Raw genomic sequence first — 19,511 nt, 5'->3', positions numbered from 1 at the left:
CTAATTAGCAACAAAAGAGCACTAAATTTTTGACCTATCGCGAATTTGATTTTCGATGGTGGGGGGTCCAGGTTAATGGGGGTTAAAGGCTTAAGACCGCGATACAGACTTTTGCATAACGCATAGTGCATAAGAGCATAAACCAATCAAAGTTCTTTTTTTCTGTGAAGTGGAAGGAAAGAAAGGATTCAGATTGGTTGATTCTTTTATGCGTTATGTGTTATACTTTATGTAAAGGTCTGTGTCGCGGCTCTTAGGACGCTCATACGGAATGTTAGAAATCTGGGTTTGACTGGGTTTGGCCGAGGTAATATTTTTCGTAATAAATTTTTTTTACATATTTTCAATATATCTTAAAATGATGCCAATTAAGCATCAATTATTAAATTGCTAATAAATTTAATTTGTGATATTACTATAGTAATTCAGTTACGTTTCTAAGCCCGGAAAACCAATTCGGCGCACAATTCAAGAGAGACTACAAACGTGGGATATAAATTAGAGATCATTTTAAATGTTCTCATTCTAAATGTATTGGATCTACACGTGTAATTAATATATCCGTGTTTCAATCCGTGTAATTTTTAATTCACGGGTACATAGATATATTGAAATACTCAAGTACACGTGTATTGAAATACACATGGTTTGAAAAGCACGTATATCCGTGTATTAATTTCAATATACAGTTACACGCGTGCATTGAAATATACGGATACACGTGTAATATATTTTATATATATTTCATGTGATTCATAGGTATATACTATATGTATGTTTATATAGAAAAAAAATATATACATATACAAAATGTACACTTTATACCCGAGACATTGTCTCCTGATTATGTCATCATCTACATCGTATCTATATGTGCCACTATTTCTAATAAGAATCATTGATGCTCACAAATGTTATTCTAACATAGCGCATCGATGCGTCAAGATAATAACGATTATCGGGAGTTATAAATTAATATCTAAGATTACTCACCTTGCATAGGCCGCGTGGCAGCGCTGCGTGACATTGTTTGCGTGGTTTAATTTTAGGCTGTACTTTCGAGTTAGGCGTTTGTGGACGGAGTCTGTCGATATATCCGTCAACGCGGAAGATGACAGCCGTTAAATGGAGCGACCTTCCGGCGCGACGCTGGTCGGCTGTTGTAAAGTAGGCATCAAATGCGCGTTGACGCGGTGTAAAAACGCGATGCGTAAAAAATTTTCCTTCTGCCTGGCGAATAATTAACGTCGTCGTGTTCAGATGCCACGTGGGATTGTCCACGGATAGGATCGTCTCACTGCCAACAGCTACAGACGATTCTGGAGTGCAACGTCCTGTTTCCAGAACGTTGAAGAAATGACGCGAAATCAATGATTTTTCCACCGCAGGACGCAAAGAATGAAGAGGATCGAGGCACGTAGGTGACGAAGGGGATGATGTTCTTGATGGTTTTCTCGCACAACGATCACCACTGCTGAAGAAGAGCAATGAAAGATATCTCCTGCTAGATATTCGACGGCGTTGACGGCGATATAAGAGACGGTGCGGCGACACCGTGACCACGCTCAAGTCGGATATTCCGCGGCGAGATAATGACGACAGGATATTCGGTGTGGGGGGTACGGATGGTTCTTTGGGGGTGGCGTCCATGTGGGGTGGATAGTCACCTCCGATCTTCCCTCCCGCCTGCGAACCACCTCTTTCTCCTCCAGGATCCCCTTCTCGTCCTCGAGGTACCCCAGTTTTCGGTGGTGCCCGCGGACACCACCCTCGCACGCCGCCAAGTCTTACCGATCAGCTCCCACGTTGTTAGGTCTCGTGGGTGCAAGCTGTAACAAGGAGAGACCGCAATCGTTAATTCTTTTGCTTTATTATTCATTCAATGAAAAAACATCAATAAATTCTTTCGATTTTTCTTAAATATTAGTCTCGCTTTAAGATTTATTTCTATAAACATACATATATGTAAACATACATACATATATTATATCAGAGGAATGTATTTCTAGGAATCTTGCAGTTTATTAATTTTTTCAACATTATATTATAATTTTTTTTCAATATACTTCTTTTTTAACTGAACATACTTGTCCCATTGCGAAACTATTTTTCTCATTGTGTATCTATTGCTCGAACCGTCAACATCTCTATGAGAGTATCTCGTTCTTTTCGTTATTAAATCGGACAATTTAATAATAATAGTGTTACGCATGATTCGCACAACTCTTTGACTTCATCAAATCGGATAATTTGATGACAAAAAATTCGACAAGTGGACATCTAATAGTTTTGACCATTAATCCTTATGAATAAGCAGACAATTATCAAGAATATTTGTTTTTCTTTTCGGAAATAGAAACTGATAGAGCATCGTGATGTAAATCAGATACTCGTTAATTTTTTATCGATTAAAGTAAGTTTTTTATCGATTAAAAACCTAGATGTTTGTTTCTATAGCGGTTTCACCGTCGATAAATAAACTAATATGTAATATATGAATATATACTATGGAAATGATTTAGATCTAGATAGACTCTAGATATTGACACTTATGTTGCTTATATCTATGACAAAGAAAAAACTATACATTAATAGTATAATCATATCGATTATCATTCATGTTTATTAGGTTTATTAGGTTTATTATTTATCGAATTTTACTTCTATTCGCGTATTTGTCATTTGTAATAAGATATACAACATAGGATCTATACTGTTTCTAAATATTTTCACTGTTGATCGACACTAAACGCAGCATTAAATTACAGTTGACTTAAAGGTATTCTGTTACAATAAACGATTTTATTGTGTCGGATAAGTCATTACGAATCGAAACAAATGAGCTAATTGAACATTGTGCAATTCCCACAGGAGACTGAAAAATAGAAGCAATAAAACTCCTAAATTTTTGTAGCGTTTAATTCGGTAATTTTAGGATATTCATTATTATTAGAACATTAGTCTCAACATTTATTATTGTTACGTAAAATATAATAACAAAATAAAAAACTAACAACGCGACCAAATTACATATCAAATACTTAATAATAAAGAATTATATTAATGGCGACTAGTCACGAGAATAGAGTAAGCTGGAATATGGAACGCATGAAATCCAGTTCTCAATCGTGTATCTCAAGGACACATCGACATAGGTCGTATTTCGTTGCTACACCACCCCGACCATATGACCAACGATATACATAGGCCGATGGTCAATCGAAGCAGAGTCGCACCAACTACTACCCTCGTTATGTATTCACGTATCCTTGATTCATAGCAAAGTTCTGCCGCGTCTGACGTGTTCGCGAACGGCAAAAAATCGTTTATTCGCAAACCGCACTCCTTTTCGATGACATAAGTAAGGGCTCACGTTATGGCTTTGCACAGACGACTTTAGGTCTCGCGTGCGTTTCGTAGTTCTTTTAAAAGAGTCACGTGCGCATTTGATGGGAGACTGTGATGGAAACTAAGAAATGTATAGCCCGAAGATTATCACGCAAAATTTTCTTGCTTTACTCTGTCGCCTTACATTAGCTTTTTTATTGCACTAACATAAAATATCTGTTGATCCGTGATTTATTTGTTGCAATGAAAAAAAAAATTTAAATATATTAATTCTAAATTATATAGTCTTTTCGATAAGCGACACGTTCCTCGTCGTCGACGAGGAGATAATTGCGTTCCGTAAATGACAATTTTAGGAGACCTCGTACGCTCAGAAACGTTTGACAAATAATCGCGTCAGCTTCTCTGGATAGAGAGCGGTGACGTTTGAAGGTTTCAGATGTTGGCATGAATGAGGCTTTAACGTATGCTTTATCGTCTATACGATGATAATTCAGTTAACGCCGTGCGTGGCGTACGTGGAATGAAATCTGTAACTGGAGATGGTATCGGGCATCAACTTACGCGAGCTCGTTTGGCTCGCACTCGGAACTAAGTTATCGTAATGAATTAACGGTTAATGTAGCTCTCGTATCAATGTCAGTCCTGTGTAAGTAACGCTGACTTAATAATAAAGATCGAATGACTTAATATTAAAGATAGTCTTACGACCGTGGGAATTTTTTTAGCTTTCATAAATCACACGGTAGAGTAGATGAATATCCATATATAATACCCCTATTATCGATCTCTTTTGCTAGTATATTTTACTGTATCAATCATTTATACAGAAAGCAATATGAAACTTTCTTTAGTTCACATAAAATTGATGGATTTAAAGTGGGATATTAAGAACGGATTTATTCATGTGTTTGCCAAGACTTTCAAAATTAAAACTTTAGCCCTGCCAAGTGATACGTATCTATTAATCTTAATTAATTTTAATTTTGAAAAATGTGTACGTATAATTCTTTCTTAGATGAATTTATTAACGAATTTATCATAGTAGTCAAAATACTAATAATAAAATCCATTTTCAATTCACTGTAAAGTAATGGCAGCACGTGTAACTAGGTACAGCTCGCCTTGGATCAATACTTGGAATATTTCTTTGCTCGAGTGGCCGAATATTTAGAGGTTTCATCGATCAATATCGTATAGGAAAATAATAGTAACATTGTATTATGGTAAAAGTTAAATAAATTAAAAACTTATTTAATATTTATCAACTTATGTAAAAAAAAATGGAGCAGGAAAATAATTAAACACAAATCAACACATATTAATATAACATAATCATAGTAGATCTACTACAATTACTAATACACATTTAAGTTTTATAACCAATGCAAATGATGTCTCTTTACTAAAAGCGTATAAATTGTAGGTATGCTGATGACAGAAAAGTTATCTTGAAGCGATAACATCTATATTATTCCATTTTATAAGACAAGTATAAAAAAATATACGCGCGATTCTTTTCACATAATAGCCTCAAATTTCGACATTCTCGCCAAGTAGATTGTATTCTTTTGAACAAATTATTAATTTAAAATTATTTAAATTTCTCTTTAAAAGTACATTTATACATAAGTGTATATGTTGCGAAAAAACAAGTAGGTTCTTTCATAAGAATCATTGAATGTCAAATTGCGTTCTCTGATGTGAAAGCAGGACTTGTTGAGACCGTAAACACTGGCTACGTTTAGCAGAGAAAATTAATCAGTTAGCGCTTAGTGATTCTTTAATATGATTGGTTCTTGCCTTTAATTCTTTCTTAAATCTAAGTGTAGAAACCAATCGTATTAAAGAATCACTAAGCGTTAATTGATTAGTTTCTGTCGAACGCAGCCATTTATATCCAATGAAACATTCGCGCATCGATATCTCAAAACGTATCGTAAATGCATGACGATAAGGTACGTAGGTATGTACCTCCCGACAGCGCGTATATCATAACGCGCAAAATATAGCTCCGGTCATAAAGCAATCGAGATAACAAAATCAACATGCTAACGTCCTAATCATTGCTCGCATCCTTTCGTGTACTGATTTTGTTTCAATGAATAATTTCTTAACAGTTTAGAGGAAGGCGTGTAGGCGAAAATAGAAGATACTGCAAGATAGTAGACTTTCGAACGTGATATAATCATGAGTATATAAAATGACTAATCGAATTTAAATATAAATTTGATATAATTATGCTGAAACATATGGCATATACGGAAATGTTCTTATATCTTGATCACGTATTCCATGAGTAATTGATATAAAAAAAAAAACAAGCTTATTTATTATTTCCAGTAAGAATTCATATGCATGCGACTGAAAAGAGAAAAAAAAATACGCACAAAATATGAATTTATATATATATATTCAATAATTACATTCGCGAAAGAATTGCACGAAAATATATCCTGTTTCACCTCAAGATTTTGGCATCGACCAGAAATCTTTAATTACAAGCACATAGGTTTCCAGATGCGACTTTTCTATTAAACTAAAAAAATGTATATACATATTTTTAATTAAAATAATGTTCGTTATCAATTTTTTGCCATTTAAATTACATGTTAATTATTAAAAAATATCAGTCTTTATAAGATGTATCCACGAGAAATCTTAGAAATATAAACCGCCGGAAAAAGAACGAATTAATTCAAATTTTATTTTCATATTAGTTATCTTAGATATGAATGTATGATAAGATGACTCGTGTATAAACTACCGCCCGTATTGTTCTCTAAACACTCGAGTCTCATACAGGAGTGCATGGATGTATATTAAGATGCATGTACCACCTGTTTGCTCGCGCCTATATTCCGACTACGTATGTGCGCAATCCGGATCCCTATTTTGTTATTTTGTTATGGTAATTACCTATTACAATTGTCATGCAAATACTTCCTTTACTGAATATCGAAACATATATATTACTTTAACGTGACTAGTATATAGTTACACATACATGGACATTTCCTATATTTACCAGTTTTTGAAATCCGAATTTCTCTCTCTCTCTCTCTCTCTCTCTCTCTCTCCTTATATATATATATATATAAAACATTGTATACTTCTATTACACAATATTAATTATAAATAAAATTATTGTATATAAATTTGTATGTGAAATTTAGTCATCAGTTTATTTTAATAATAATAGGTATAAGCTATATTTAGTAGGAATCAGACTACGTATTGAAGATTGAGATTGAAGATCAAAGATTGAAAGATTGAAATTTAATCAATCAAGGAGCTAAAATTCCTTTGTCCTTATCGAATTTCAATCTTCAATATGTAATCTGATTTCGACCTCATATGGTATAATACAATCTTATTAAAATAAATAAAATGGGGCTAGTTTCGATTACTTAACGTTAAAACTTGAAACTATTCAGTTGAATTCATTACTTTGATATTTTAAATATCAAATGTGACGATAGTACTCTTTCCATTAATTTTTTTATATCAATTATAAAAAACTTAACTTTTTGTACAAATTATATATAATAAAAATATTTTTTCAATGTACTTTTTTCCGCAAGAACATGCCGTTGGAAACTTTCGTAAATAATTGTAACAATTGCAATAGCAACATCAGCTTAAAGCCGGCCAATAGCTATGCCGATGCTGAGTAAATCAATGTTAAAAGCTGAGCCATGTATGCATATGCAATACGATTGATATCCACTTGGTATGTGTAGTTATCCGAATATGGATCAATATTTAGAGAATGTGCGTCATCATTGAAAAAGATGAACAGTGAGGAAGAGATAATTGTCGAGATAACTGTCACAGTCATTTTTTTGTGCGCAGTTTTTACATAAAATGAAAAAAAGTGACAAAAAAGAAAATGGAAAATGATACGTTACGTTATATTACGATGTTATTGGAGAAAATACGTTATTTTATACTGCAACTTACATAACTGTCAAATGTGCGCATTTGGTCTAGATCAATATTGGTCTCCTTTCATGTATTCAAAAAATCTTCAGCGAGTGTCATCCAACGTCAACATTAGCAATGCGAGATTCTAATTGGCCATATGAAATTTATACACATAACGTAATACGGTCAAACTGTCACACTGGCCAGTTGATGTACATTGACCATATTGTCTGGAGCTGGCTTAAGATTAGACCATCAATTGTGAAACTATTGACTAAAAATAGTTCGTAATTGCGAAAGTACGAGAACAGCAAGATATAAGATTATAAAGACGTTCGAGTTGTCAAATTCATCGACGTCCATTGCAACTGCGCTAAAGCTAAAGCAGTTGTCCGTTGAAAACCGCAGTACTATTATATAGTCTATTCTGACCGTAAGTTTAGGAAAAATAGCCGTCGACTTCGTCACGTCGAATATCGCAATATGCAATCGGCACGTTCATAAGGCGAACAAAGTAGGGTGCGTGTAGCCTGAAATCTGAGTCAGGATTTAGAAGTTGCTAGTTGTAGAACCGGTGGTATATCATACTTCCTCCGACAAATGACGAAGAAACATGTCAGGCATTCAAATTGAGAACATTTTTTTTACATATAAAACATAACTAATTCTTTTGTAAATAATTTCAATGTTATCGTTTGCTAGCATATTCATTTCGTAGCACATAGTTTACGTATACTCATTTCGAGTAGCTTGCACAAAATCTCTTAAAATACATGTATCTTATTGCAGAAAAATTACAACTTAAAAAAATTTAAACAGGAATTTCGATTTTGTTTTTGAGCGAAACTAAAGTTCTTGTTTAGAGCCAAGTTTTTGATAAAATCATCATTTCGTATGCGAAAAGTACTAAAAATATAAACAGAGCGTGTAGAAAAAATTATACGATGTTCTTTTCTTTTTCTGAAATAAAAACATTACGTGAATAAAGCGGTGCCTACAATGAGATTTTAAGGGGATAGAGGAGTGGCCAAATTGTCGGGACTTTGCAGATCGATATAAATCTCCGAATTTACTGAACGGAATCAAAAACCCTTTTACAAAATTAAAGTAGACGTAAAATTTGGTAGTGCTGCAATAAACTTTATACTAAAATCGAAAAAGAAGTTAAAAACATTTTTCCAACTCATAGACCTATCACGTAGATGTTTCCTTAATACAAAAGTTTTATAGCTCGTATAGATCAAACGACAGTGCAGCACTAAGCATATTACGTGCATAAACAGAGTTTATGAAACTAAGATTAAAAGCTTCACAAGATTTATATCGATCTGCAAATGACGTATATACGAACGCTGAGCGAAGACTTGGAATGATAAATAAAGCAATAATTACGTCTAGCAATAGGTATTCGATCTTGCAAGAGATGGCGTTGCAATATGTTAGATAAGGATAGATGAATGCGTTTGAGTGAGACATAACGATATAATAATAAATATAATATATTTATTAATTATTCATAATAATTAGAATGTAAGATGCCACTATTATCGAATTTGGAAATAAAAAAAGTACTTTGTCTGTACTATGACTTAGTCTGTATTATCGACCTCGATCACGTTCGGCCGTCGCTCCAGCATCCCTTTACCTCGGATCTACAATAGGTGTTTTAAGCCTTAAGTCGTAAGAAATTGATCAATCACAATCGAATTCGAGGAGAATAATCGACTATGATTCGTCTATTTCTTATGGCTTAAGGCTTAAAACTCTATTATAGATCCAGGGTTAAGGCGTATAATTTAAGCTTTAAATCTTAAACTGTAAGAAATTGATTAATCATAGTCGATTATTCTTCTCATATTCGAGCTTATTGAATAGGTAAGCGATCCATATCGATGTACGCAAATTGGTAAGATCACGACTGGCATTCGGCCAGAATCGCTGTTAACTTTTCCGCAGATCAATCGTTATTCCCTAAATATATCCAAGCTCTCTAATCACACAATCTTTACAAGAGAGATCAAAATTTTATAGGCTGTCCTGAAATTGACAGAAAGTGAACACATTTTCGAAATGTGAAATAATTTCATTTTCTCAGTAAAAATATTAACATCATTCTTTTAGTTCTTACGTAAATAATTCATAATAATTAACGAAATGGCAATAAAAAAGAAGCAGCAGTTGTGTAACACATAATCAATTATGTAATGCGTAATCGGTCAAAACTGAGATCAGTATTACATAGTGATATACGTATCTTTCGGAAAACAGATGGAATAATATGTTAGTAAGAATACAAAGTTTCATACGAAAAGAATGATTTTGTTGAAAAATCTAAAATTTTGCTAGATACAGATCTGAAAATAATTTTGTTGGATCATCAAAATAATTTTGTTGAAAACTCAAACTGATTGGTAAAATATCAAAATTTTTTGCAGGATAATTTTTGAGTTTCTAATATAATTTTATTTTGATAATCCAACAAAATTATTATTTTCAGATTTATATTCAGCAAAATTTTAGACATTTCAGCAAAATTATTCTTTCCGTGTATCTATTTTCAATGTAGTAATTAAAAAAGAATTTTATACGGGCAAACTAAAACGATCAATCTAAAGCGACGTGTACAATGAAATTTTAAGGAATAAAACTTGAACGTTAAGCCTTGAGTCGCAAAAAATTTACCAATCGAATTCACAGTCGAATGTAATGAGAATAATCGACTATGATTACTCAATTTCTTATGGCTTAAAGTTTAAAGTTTCATTATAGACATCGTTTTATGCGACTCGGTCTTCGTTTGCGATCCTTATGTAAATTTACGCTTTTTGTATGTATATCTAACTGTCCATAAGGCAGACGTATATGCATCCAAGAAAGGGTAATGTAACGCGTGATACAAACGACATTGTAACGTCATTTTCATTGATCGTTTAGTGGCCACGAGCAACATCAAGCAACTTGTCGTTCTCAGAACGTTGCAAGAATAAGTCGTTTAATTCACGAGAAAAATTCGGTCGTATCATATAAACCCATTTTTATAAACAAATTTTACGAATAAATTTGCCTATTTTGTGTGAATTTATTTTTACAAAATACGAATTCAAGGAAAGTATTAACGGCGAGTATTTATAACAAGGGAAGTTCCACAATTGTCCGGAACCGATTTGATTCTCCATAAAATATGTTGTTTCAAAGGAGTGTTTCACCCCTTAAACATGAGTAAGCGTACGTATAAAAAAATACGTGTCTCTTAGATTTTCGTGTTTAACAACAAATTTCATGGAGAATCAAATCAGTTCCGGACAGTTGTGAAACTTCCCTTGTAAGACATAGAATATTTGGTAACAAGTGTGTTTAGTAAAAAGAACGAAATATTCTTCGTTGAAAACTGAAATGTTCTTATATAATTCAGAGCAACATAATTCTTTTTTAAACTCTTCAAATTAAATATTTAAACTCTTTAGACGCCAAAATACAGTTACGGACACTAATGCTCAATTTCTTCACTTGCAGATAAGTTGCGGATAATCTTATCCAGGAGATCCATTGTATTCTGGGAGATATCTCTTGAATAAAGTTATCTAAAGGTGAAGAAACTGGGCATATGTCTGTAAAGAGGAACAGAGCGCTGAACGTGAAGCCAACATCTGTGCGAGAGAGAAAGCTAGAGAATCCCAAATGTTCGCAATGCGCATGCGCAGCACCGTCGTCTGTGTGAATTGTACAGTTGCGTTAGTGTTTCTTACATGTTCGTACGTTACACAAATGTAAAAAAGTAAATTAATTGCTGGTTTGATTTTGGTCTTAAAATGTTTCTAGAATTAATTACTGTAAGAATATCTCGGATTCGAATTTTTTGCTCATCATTTAAGTAAAAAAATTCGACTAACAGTGTAGCTGTGCTGGCTCGCATACAAGAAAGTATATTAAAGCAATTAATTGCTAGGCTAATTTTGGTCTTAAAATGTTTATAGAATTAGTTGCTCTAAGAATATTCCGAATCCGAATATTTTGCTCATTGTTTAAGTCAAATTTAATTCGTACTTTACTCTTGTATGCGAGCAGCACAGCCACACTGTTGGTCGATTTTTTTGACTTAAACAATGAGCAAAAAATCGAAAATAGAACAAAAAATTAGCAAAAAATAGCAAAAAATGTGGTATAGGTCGTGTTTGATTATGCTGAAATGGCTGTGCCAGCTTAATAGACGTAATAAAAAGAACACTAGAAACTGATGAATATTATGCATCGCAATAATAAACATTATAATGCAAATCATTTTCATAACATTTCTCTCTACGTCAGGTGTTCTGCACGAAAACGATAGGCGAGATCACAAACGCTCACCTTACAGACGGCTCTTCGTCGTCATATCTTAGCATAGTAAGACTTTCATTTAGCGTGTTCGCTCTTCGTTGGAAGAAACTCGCCCTTCGCACTCTTCTCCTCGCACACCCACCCACACGATAGACAGTCGGTGCAAACTGAGTCTCAATCAATCTATGACTTTCTCCGATCACTGCTCTCATCTACGTCATCACGACGGCATGATGGAATTCCCCTGCGGAAATTTTTCGCTCGCGGTTGAACGTCCTCGACAGCCGTTCGTACCGATTTGTCTTCGGCTCATATCACTTTCTTCTCAATATGCATATTTATCGATGCTTCGTATGTGTTCTTAGCATATCCAACGTGCGCTCGACGATCAATTGAACTTTCTTGCAGGGTCAAGATTGTGAAAAGATCTTCGATCGAGTGATTAACGTTGAAAAGGATGAGATGCTCGAACTTAAGGAACCGCGTTTCGCATTATAAGAAGAGAGATCATTGTCGAATTTGTTTTCCACACGATGAAAGGAACGAGACGAGAAAAACTACACCGATTATCGTTGTAAAAGGTTGATTGACTATCACCAGATACGTCACCCGAAAAAGCTTACGACCTTGCACGTCGCGATCGTTCGATTAGAAAAGCTCCGCAAGCTTTGAGAGCCGATCAGTCGAGAGCGACCCGCGATCAGGGCTCTCCTCGTTTCTCGTCTATCGTCCCAAATATAAATCCTCGGCAACAGTGCAACAGCAGCATGTTCCTCGATATTTGTAGCACGAGTCCCAGCAGTATTTATTGTTTCGCGAATCTTTACGTCCGGTCCGTTCATTCGTTCATCAATGAATTTGCTACAAAAATCTCGATCGTTTCTCGATCAAAATTGATAGCGACGATCCTCGCGGACAAGAAAGGCACTTAGACTTATCGTTCGTCACTGCTTCTCGCATCCGGTCACGTACGTTAGGCGCGGCGAGTGTCGATCGCATGTCACGGTGGCTCGTGCCGAGAGCGGCAGAGTGACTATCGCTCTTTGCCGTGCACGCGATAGACCAAACAGACCGTTCGGAAGCGCGCGCCCTGCTCGACTGACGCGGACGCGACGCGGGGCGATTGAGAAGGCGGCCGAACAAGGCCAGAGCCGTAGCACCGTGCGTCGCGACATCGGCCTTTACGACGCGGATGATGGAAACCGGTGTGGTCTCGCAACAGAACAGTTATCAAAAAATCTATTAATGAAACGATTAAGAACAAATTAAAGGCAATTTATCTAACTATACTGAAAGAAGTTTTTAATATTTATGATTAATAATTATGTGATAATTAATAGCTATTACTGCTATAATGTTAGTAATAATAATTATATTATTATTACAGTTCTCTATTAAAAAATCGCAATTACCATAATTGAATTAATTATAATTTATAACTAAGTTATTTTCGGTACCAATCTTGTTTGATATAATTATATAATTATTATTAATAACACAGTAGTAACAATTATAATTATAGTACTATGTAAGTGTTATAAATATCATAACTTCTCTCTCTCTCTCTCTCTCTCTCTCTCTCTCTCTCTCTCTCTCTCTCTCTCAATGCACTACAATATATTAAATAATCGGTTATCCTACACAATTAAAAAATAGGAGGCAATTCATCCATTTAAAATACAAAAAATAAGACAAATCCTTAATTAGTATGATTCGCATTCGGTATGATGATATTTTGAGTAGATTTAAACTACATGGAAATAAATTAAAAGTTCATCTCTTTTTTGTAGCAAGATTTCATCTTTCATCTTTTATCATAGTAACTGACAATACCAAGGAATAAATGACACCTTTGACGAAGAATTATCTCAAAATCTGATTGCATAAAATTAAATATAATCCCATTATAAGCGGTATATAGATAAGCGGTATAACATAATTTTATGAAATCTGATAAACCATATGAAACATATGAAGAGTTACATAATTATAATTTCATAATTCTCTGAATTAGATGCATGTTTTTGACGTAAGAAAATATTGTTGCAAAAAAAATAAATGTATTATTTCATTAACTATGAATGGAACATTTAAAAATATTAAGCACTAATTATTTATAAGTAGAAACAAAGTTACTGATACACATCTCGGATACAATAGAATCGAAGTTATTTAGGTCACTGAAAATACTGAAATATCATTCCTAAAATGCCAATGATACAATTGACATTTTAGAAATGCCAATCCGCGACATTTTGTTCAACATTTTCCTAAATATTATGGCATGTCAATACTAAAGCAATATATATTAACACTTTATATCCTTTAATCTCACGGATGCTGTAATGTACCAGATTTAAAGAATATTGCAACCCGTTAAAACAATGTAACAGACACAAGAATTCAACCTCACTAAGGATTGTCAAAAATTAAGAAAAAAAGCGAAAGAAGAAACTCTACATCTCAACCCTAAAAAAAACGATTAATTTAATCAGCACCTTTGCAATTTATCGTATGTCATTCTTTTTTTATATAGGTATATACACGAAAAAATGGTTTTATTGAAATATCTAAAAATTTAGCTAGATATAGATCTGAAAATAAATTTTGTTGGACTGTAAAAATAATTATATAAAATATTCAAATTGATTGAGAATGTTAAAATTTTTTGCAGCATTGCTCATCATGTTTAAGTTTCTTACATAATTATTTTGATTCAATAAAATTTATTTTCATATCTACGTCTACTTAAATTTTTAGATACTTTAGTAAACTCATTCTTTCGTGTATGCGTGAGCCGATAACATATTAATTTCATTAATTGGGAATTAGATAAGTACTACGCGTACGTGATATTGAGTTCGTCCTGCGTCGCTCTTCTGCGAGTCGATACCTATTAAGTTCCTCTGGAAACCAACGTCCACGAACGCCGCAGTTATATTATTCAACGAGCTGATATAATATTTATGAATAATTGGGTAGAGATAGAGTAATTTTGAAAGTCGCGTGATGAAAGAACCAATGGAAACCTCGACGATGCCAAGGGTTTCTCGGTCACATACGATCGGGTGTTATACGTATTTCGGGTATTATGTCAGGATACATCAAGTACAACGAAGATGATACATTATCGTCGAAACAGTTTCATTTGTCTGACAAAGAATGAAGCAGTTTCAATTAAGCCATGTCGTCAGTCTTAAGACTCGTAATGTCACATGTTCTTTCAAAAAATGTGATTTATACATGTGATATGCTTAAAAATAGGTGAAAATAAGCACGCGATCTATACAAGGGGAAACATTCGAAATAGCCTGATGTAAGAATATTGTACATCATCGGTTCTATTAATAATAAGCGTGAATTTGCCATTTTGTGAAAATTTTGATTTTATTGATCTTCTGACAGTCCTTTATAAAGTGCAATAATTAGTTACGTCTGTGAAGTTGGAACCCCCAATATTAAAAAAAAATTCGCCCGAATACCATAATTAAGTGTTAATTTATTGCTAATTTATTGCTCTAGTCCTGAATTTTTTGCTCTTTTCCATCCGCAGGAAATTAATTTCATAAGTGGAGGTGCTGACTTGACGTTACGCTACATGGAAAAAAAATTGGTTGAATTAATCTGAAATCTGGTTATAATAACCTGACTGATGAAAAATGAACGATCTAAAATTTTCGTCGAAACAACCAAACAAAATATATACAAAAATATATGAAAATACTATAATTATATTACAAATTTTCCTAATACTTTTGTATGTGATATTTTTCAAGAATAAGACCCCAAGACGCGTCGCAAATAAAGTAATGATAATACATACAACATCGAATTGATGCCATATAGCAAAAAAATGATGTATGGTGCGAATAACGGAGGTGTGCCCATAACTCTCACGCATTCATAATATGTCACGACCTTGCAAAGTAATATCATCGCTCTGATATCCTGCACGAGATAACGCGCGCGATAGTTTAGCTTTACGACGAAAGAATGGCGATTCGCCAACGAATCATTGTTTTATTTGCGTAGTAAATAGCACCTCAGCGCGTTACTGATGGCGAGAAAAAGTGGCAGTCTACCCTTAATTGTACGATTTATAGACAGCGGGTCGATCGCCCGTCGCGACGCCAAGCACGCGAACTTTACTGCCTTTAATATAGGCTGTAAAGTAAGCCGTCAATGCGTCAGGAATGCGAATAAATCAATTGTGATTTAATATTCATGAATCATCTGCCCTGAAAATCGCGCTCTTGTTATAGTTTATCTATAATATTTCCAAAGTATATTTTAGTTATCATGATTATATTATTAATTTTGTTTATTTTTAACGTGTGATTAACATTAATTATCGATATATTTTAATTGAATTAATTCGCATCATTTTCCAAACTATTTGATTTCGAGCGATATTTTCAATAATTACCACTACGTGTAAGTTATTAATCTGAACTTAACTTTGATATAGTATAATAATTCGTGTAAACTTGTAAAATTTATGCAATAAAAACATTTTATAGATGTTCAAATTGTACGTATAGTACAATATAATCAGAAAGTCTCAAATTGCCATTCGTGACTGTGTTCAATAAAGATCCTGTAGTAATGCGAGAATATCAGCTTCTAGAAAGCGGCGATTTTCAAAGTAATCGGAACAACCCCCTATGTGATGACCAAAAGGGTAGGGCCGGAGATAGGAAAGGGTGCGGCAGCCAATGATAGGTATTGTCCCATTTAGCTTAACTCAGTTTATTCAAGCTAAATGCGACCTAACCTGTGGTTTCTTTATTACATGCGCGATAACGAAAGATTAGCATCAGAAGAACAAAGCAATCGCAATGATACAAAGTATCATTTATATATTAATAATCTTGACACAACAGACAGATATTTGTTACTTATCAATGGAAGATAATTTAATCTTTAAATTCTTTTAATCTACAAATTCCTCAAGATTTAATAATGCTTCCCATATGTACAAAAAACGTCTTTTTGGAAAGGAAAAGACAAAAATTCTATTTAAATCACGTTAATAGTTTCGTAACTTTTTTTTTAAGTGAAGCATCAGGTTCAGAAAACATTATTGCCCACAACACAAAAAAAATATAAAAGTAATATTATAAAGTCATAATAATCAATACCCAGCGTTATAAACGTCGATATGTGAGTCTAAAGTTCAGGCGATGCATCTGATTTACGAGGGCAACTTGAAAAGTTTCTTAAGTCGGAAAGAAAACAACATTTTTTCGAAAAAGATTCATTTTATTTTTCAATATAATCTCCCTTTAATTCAATACACTTTGTCCAGCGGTGCTCCAATTTCTTCAAGCTGTCCAAAAAGTACGATGGCTGAAACTCTGTAAAATAGGTGTTCGTGGCGGCAATGACCTCCTCATTCGATGCGAATTTCTTTCCTCCGAGTCAAATCTTCAGGTTTGAGAACAAAAAGAAGTCGCATGGGGCCAAATCTGGAGAGTACGGTGGATGGGGCAGCAATTCGTATCGTAATTCAATTTTGCGGATGAATGGGATGGTGCGTTATCGTGGTGGAACAACACTTTTTTCTTGGCCAAATGAGGGCGTTTTTCCTTCAATTCTTTGTCGAAACGACCCAGCAAGTCGGCGTAGTATTTTCCCATAATCGTTTTTCCCTTTTCTAAGTAGTCGATGTGAATGATGCCTTCAGAATCCCAAAAAATGATGGCCATGACCTTCCCAGCCGATGGAACTGACTTGGCTTTCTTCGGGGGTTCACCAGACAAAGTCCATTGCTTCGACTGTTGTTTGGTTTTGAGTGTGTAATGGTGAATTCATGCTTCGTCCACGGTCACATATCGACGAAAAAATTCTCGTGGATTGCGCTTAAACTGATCCAAACACTCTTTAGAGATGGTCATACGCACGCGTTTATTCTTCACCGTAAGCAAACGCGGCACCCATCGCAACGTCAGCCTTTTCATACTCAATATTTCATGTAGGATATGAAATACCCGTTCTTCTGAGATGCCTACCATCCCTACTATCTCATGCAACTTCAAACAGCGGTCATTCATAACAATATCGAGCACTTTATTGACCATTTCTTCGTTGGTAACAGTTTTCAGGCGTCCACTGCGTGGTTCATCATTGATGTTGGTACGATTACGTTTAAATTCGTTTACCCAAAAACTGATAGTTGGTAATGAAAGAGTAGATGTGCCATGAACCTCCTGCAACTCTGAATCTGCGTAGCTGTTTTCCCTTTCAAAAAATAGTGTTTTATCACTGTACAAAACTCCTTTTTGTCCATTGTTGCAAGAATGTTTGACTTGCTTTGTTTAACTGCTCGTAACTAAATGACTAATGAACGCAATTGTCTGAAAATTTTACAGCAACCATAAAAGATGATGTACCTTTTGATTATGTCTTTTTTGCGATACGCGCGCTATCTCTGTGTGACTTAAGAAACTTTTCAAGTTACCCTCGTACATCAGGACTTACCACTGTGCATAAATTTATTTTATACCAGCGATTTTTCAAGTTAATGCAAATGAAGAATCATTTGAATTTTTTTTCTTTTCTTCCTCTCGTACAAACATAACTTCAATAGCATCAATAATAAAAAAAGTTGAGAAACTCTTTATGATACAAAGAGCGACATGTGTAAAGTATGTCCATTCTACCATTTCGATATGCTTGTTTAAAACTTAAGTAGCACCAAGGTTCTCTAAAGTTATTTAGTCGTATTGTATTTGAGCCAAACATTTTAAATATATTAAATATTAATAACATTGAATAAATGTTTAGTAATATTTTAAGAATAATTTGCTATTATAACTCAAAAATGTTATTAAAGATTCTCGTAAAGAGACCGTGAAACATGTATTATTAATTTAGTCACGAACATAGATTAAAAATGAGATTCCACTGACGCAGTAATTTAATATGCGCTTTTAATGTAATAAAGATTTCATCGACAATTTATGAAATGCTAACACTACTATGCAATTAAAAATTATATAAGTATTTTAATAAAAGTTGGCTTGCGCGAAATATTATATCATGTAATAAAATAACTTTCTACTTTTTTTTATTTAAGGTTTACAATTTTCATAATGCAAAACGCGCGCATTGTACACTACCCGAAGTTGAAATTTTAAAACCTACTGTGAATCTTGTAAATGTCTTCCATAATGTTTCTTAGGTCTTCTCTTAAATCTGCTAATTCCTTTTTTCGCCTCTGTTTAATCTTATTAGTTATACTGATTTTAAATTTAAGTCTTTATTAATGCTGCTAAACCTACAACTCCTATCTTTGTTCTTACAATTCCTATCTTTTCACCTATTTTGAGTCTTCAAGGCCTCGAAATATTCAGTTGTATAAATTAAAAATATTAATACCGATTTTTTCCACGTAGAATGTAATTTATATTATTTTGGATTAATATAATGAATATTAAAATATAAATTACTAAGAAAAATACATTTTTCAACATATAATATTAACATCTTTATAATATGATGCCTGATTGAGCATCAAATTATTAAAAATTGCTTGTCAATTTAATTCGCGATATTATTACAGTAGTTTAATTGCGTTTATAAGTCCCGAAAAACAATTTGGTGCGCAGATCGAATGACTATAGATATGGTATATATGCAAGTACCATATATTTGCTACTATACCATGGTACGTATATACTATACAGGGTGATTCAAAATAACCTTTTGTCCTTAAAGAGACGTGTTTCTGGTCGTATTCTGAGACGATTTTTCCTTTGGCAAAAATCCGTCCGAAGTTTTTAAGTTATAAAGAGAAATAGATAGCATATCACGAGTCGAGTACGAAAGGTAAGCAGGGGCGGCGTACTCACCGATGCATGCGGATGCTCACGCGCCTGGTAGAGAGAGAGAAAGAGAGAATTCGAATTCGAATGTAT

General features: G+C 33.9%; 1 protein-coding gene across 1 annotated transcript in view; it reads right to left on the bottom strand.

Moving 5' to 3' along the window:
- Positions 1-12,668, bottom strand: part of LOC108728347 (uncharacterized) — a 27,443-nt gene extending 14,775 nt beyond the window's left edge. The window contains exons 1-2 of the mRNA XM_018456852.1: positions 11,623-12,668; positions 994-1,829 (exon numbers count right to left, since the gene is read on the bottom strand). Of these exons, the coding sequence (XP_018312354.1) occupies positions 994-1,650 (657 nt within the window). The 5' untranslated portion in view covers positions 1,651-1,829; positions 11,623-12,668. The remainder of the gene's footprint in view (positions 1-993; positions 1,830-11,622) is intronic.
- Positions 12,669-19,511: the final 6,843 nt, after the last annotated feature.

This window comes from Mycetomoellerius zeteki, unplaced genomic scaffold, assembly GCF_001594055.1.
Source record: "Mycetomoellerius zeteki isolate Tzet28-1 unplaced genomic scaffold, Tzet1.0 scaffold61, whole genome shotgun sequence".
Classification (NCBI taxonomy): domain Eukaryota; kingdom Metazoa; phylum Arthropoda; class Insecta; order Hymenoptera; family Formicidae; genus Mycetomoellerius; species Mycetomoellerius zeteki.
Note: the sequence above shows the minus strand (reverse complement) of the source record. Positions and strands in the feature narration are given on the sequence as shown.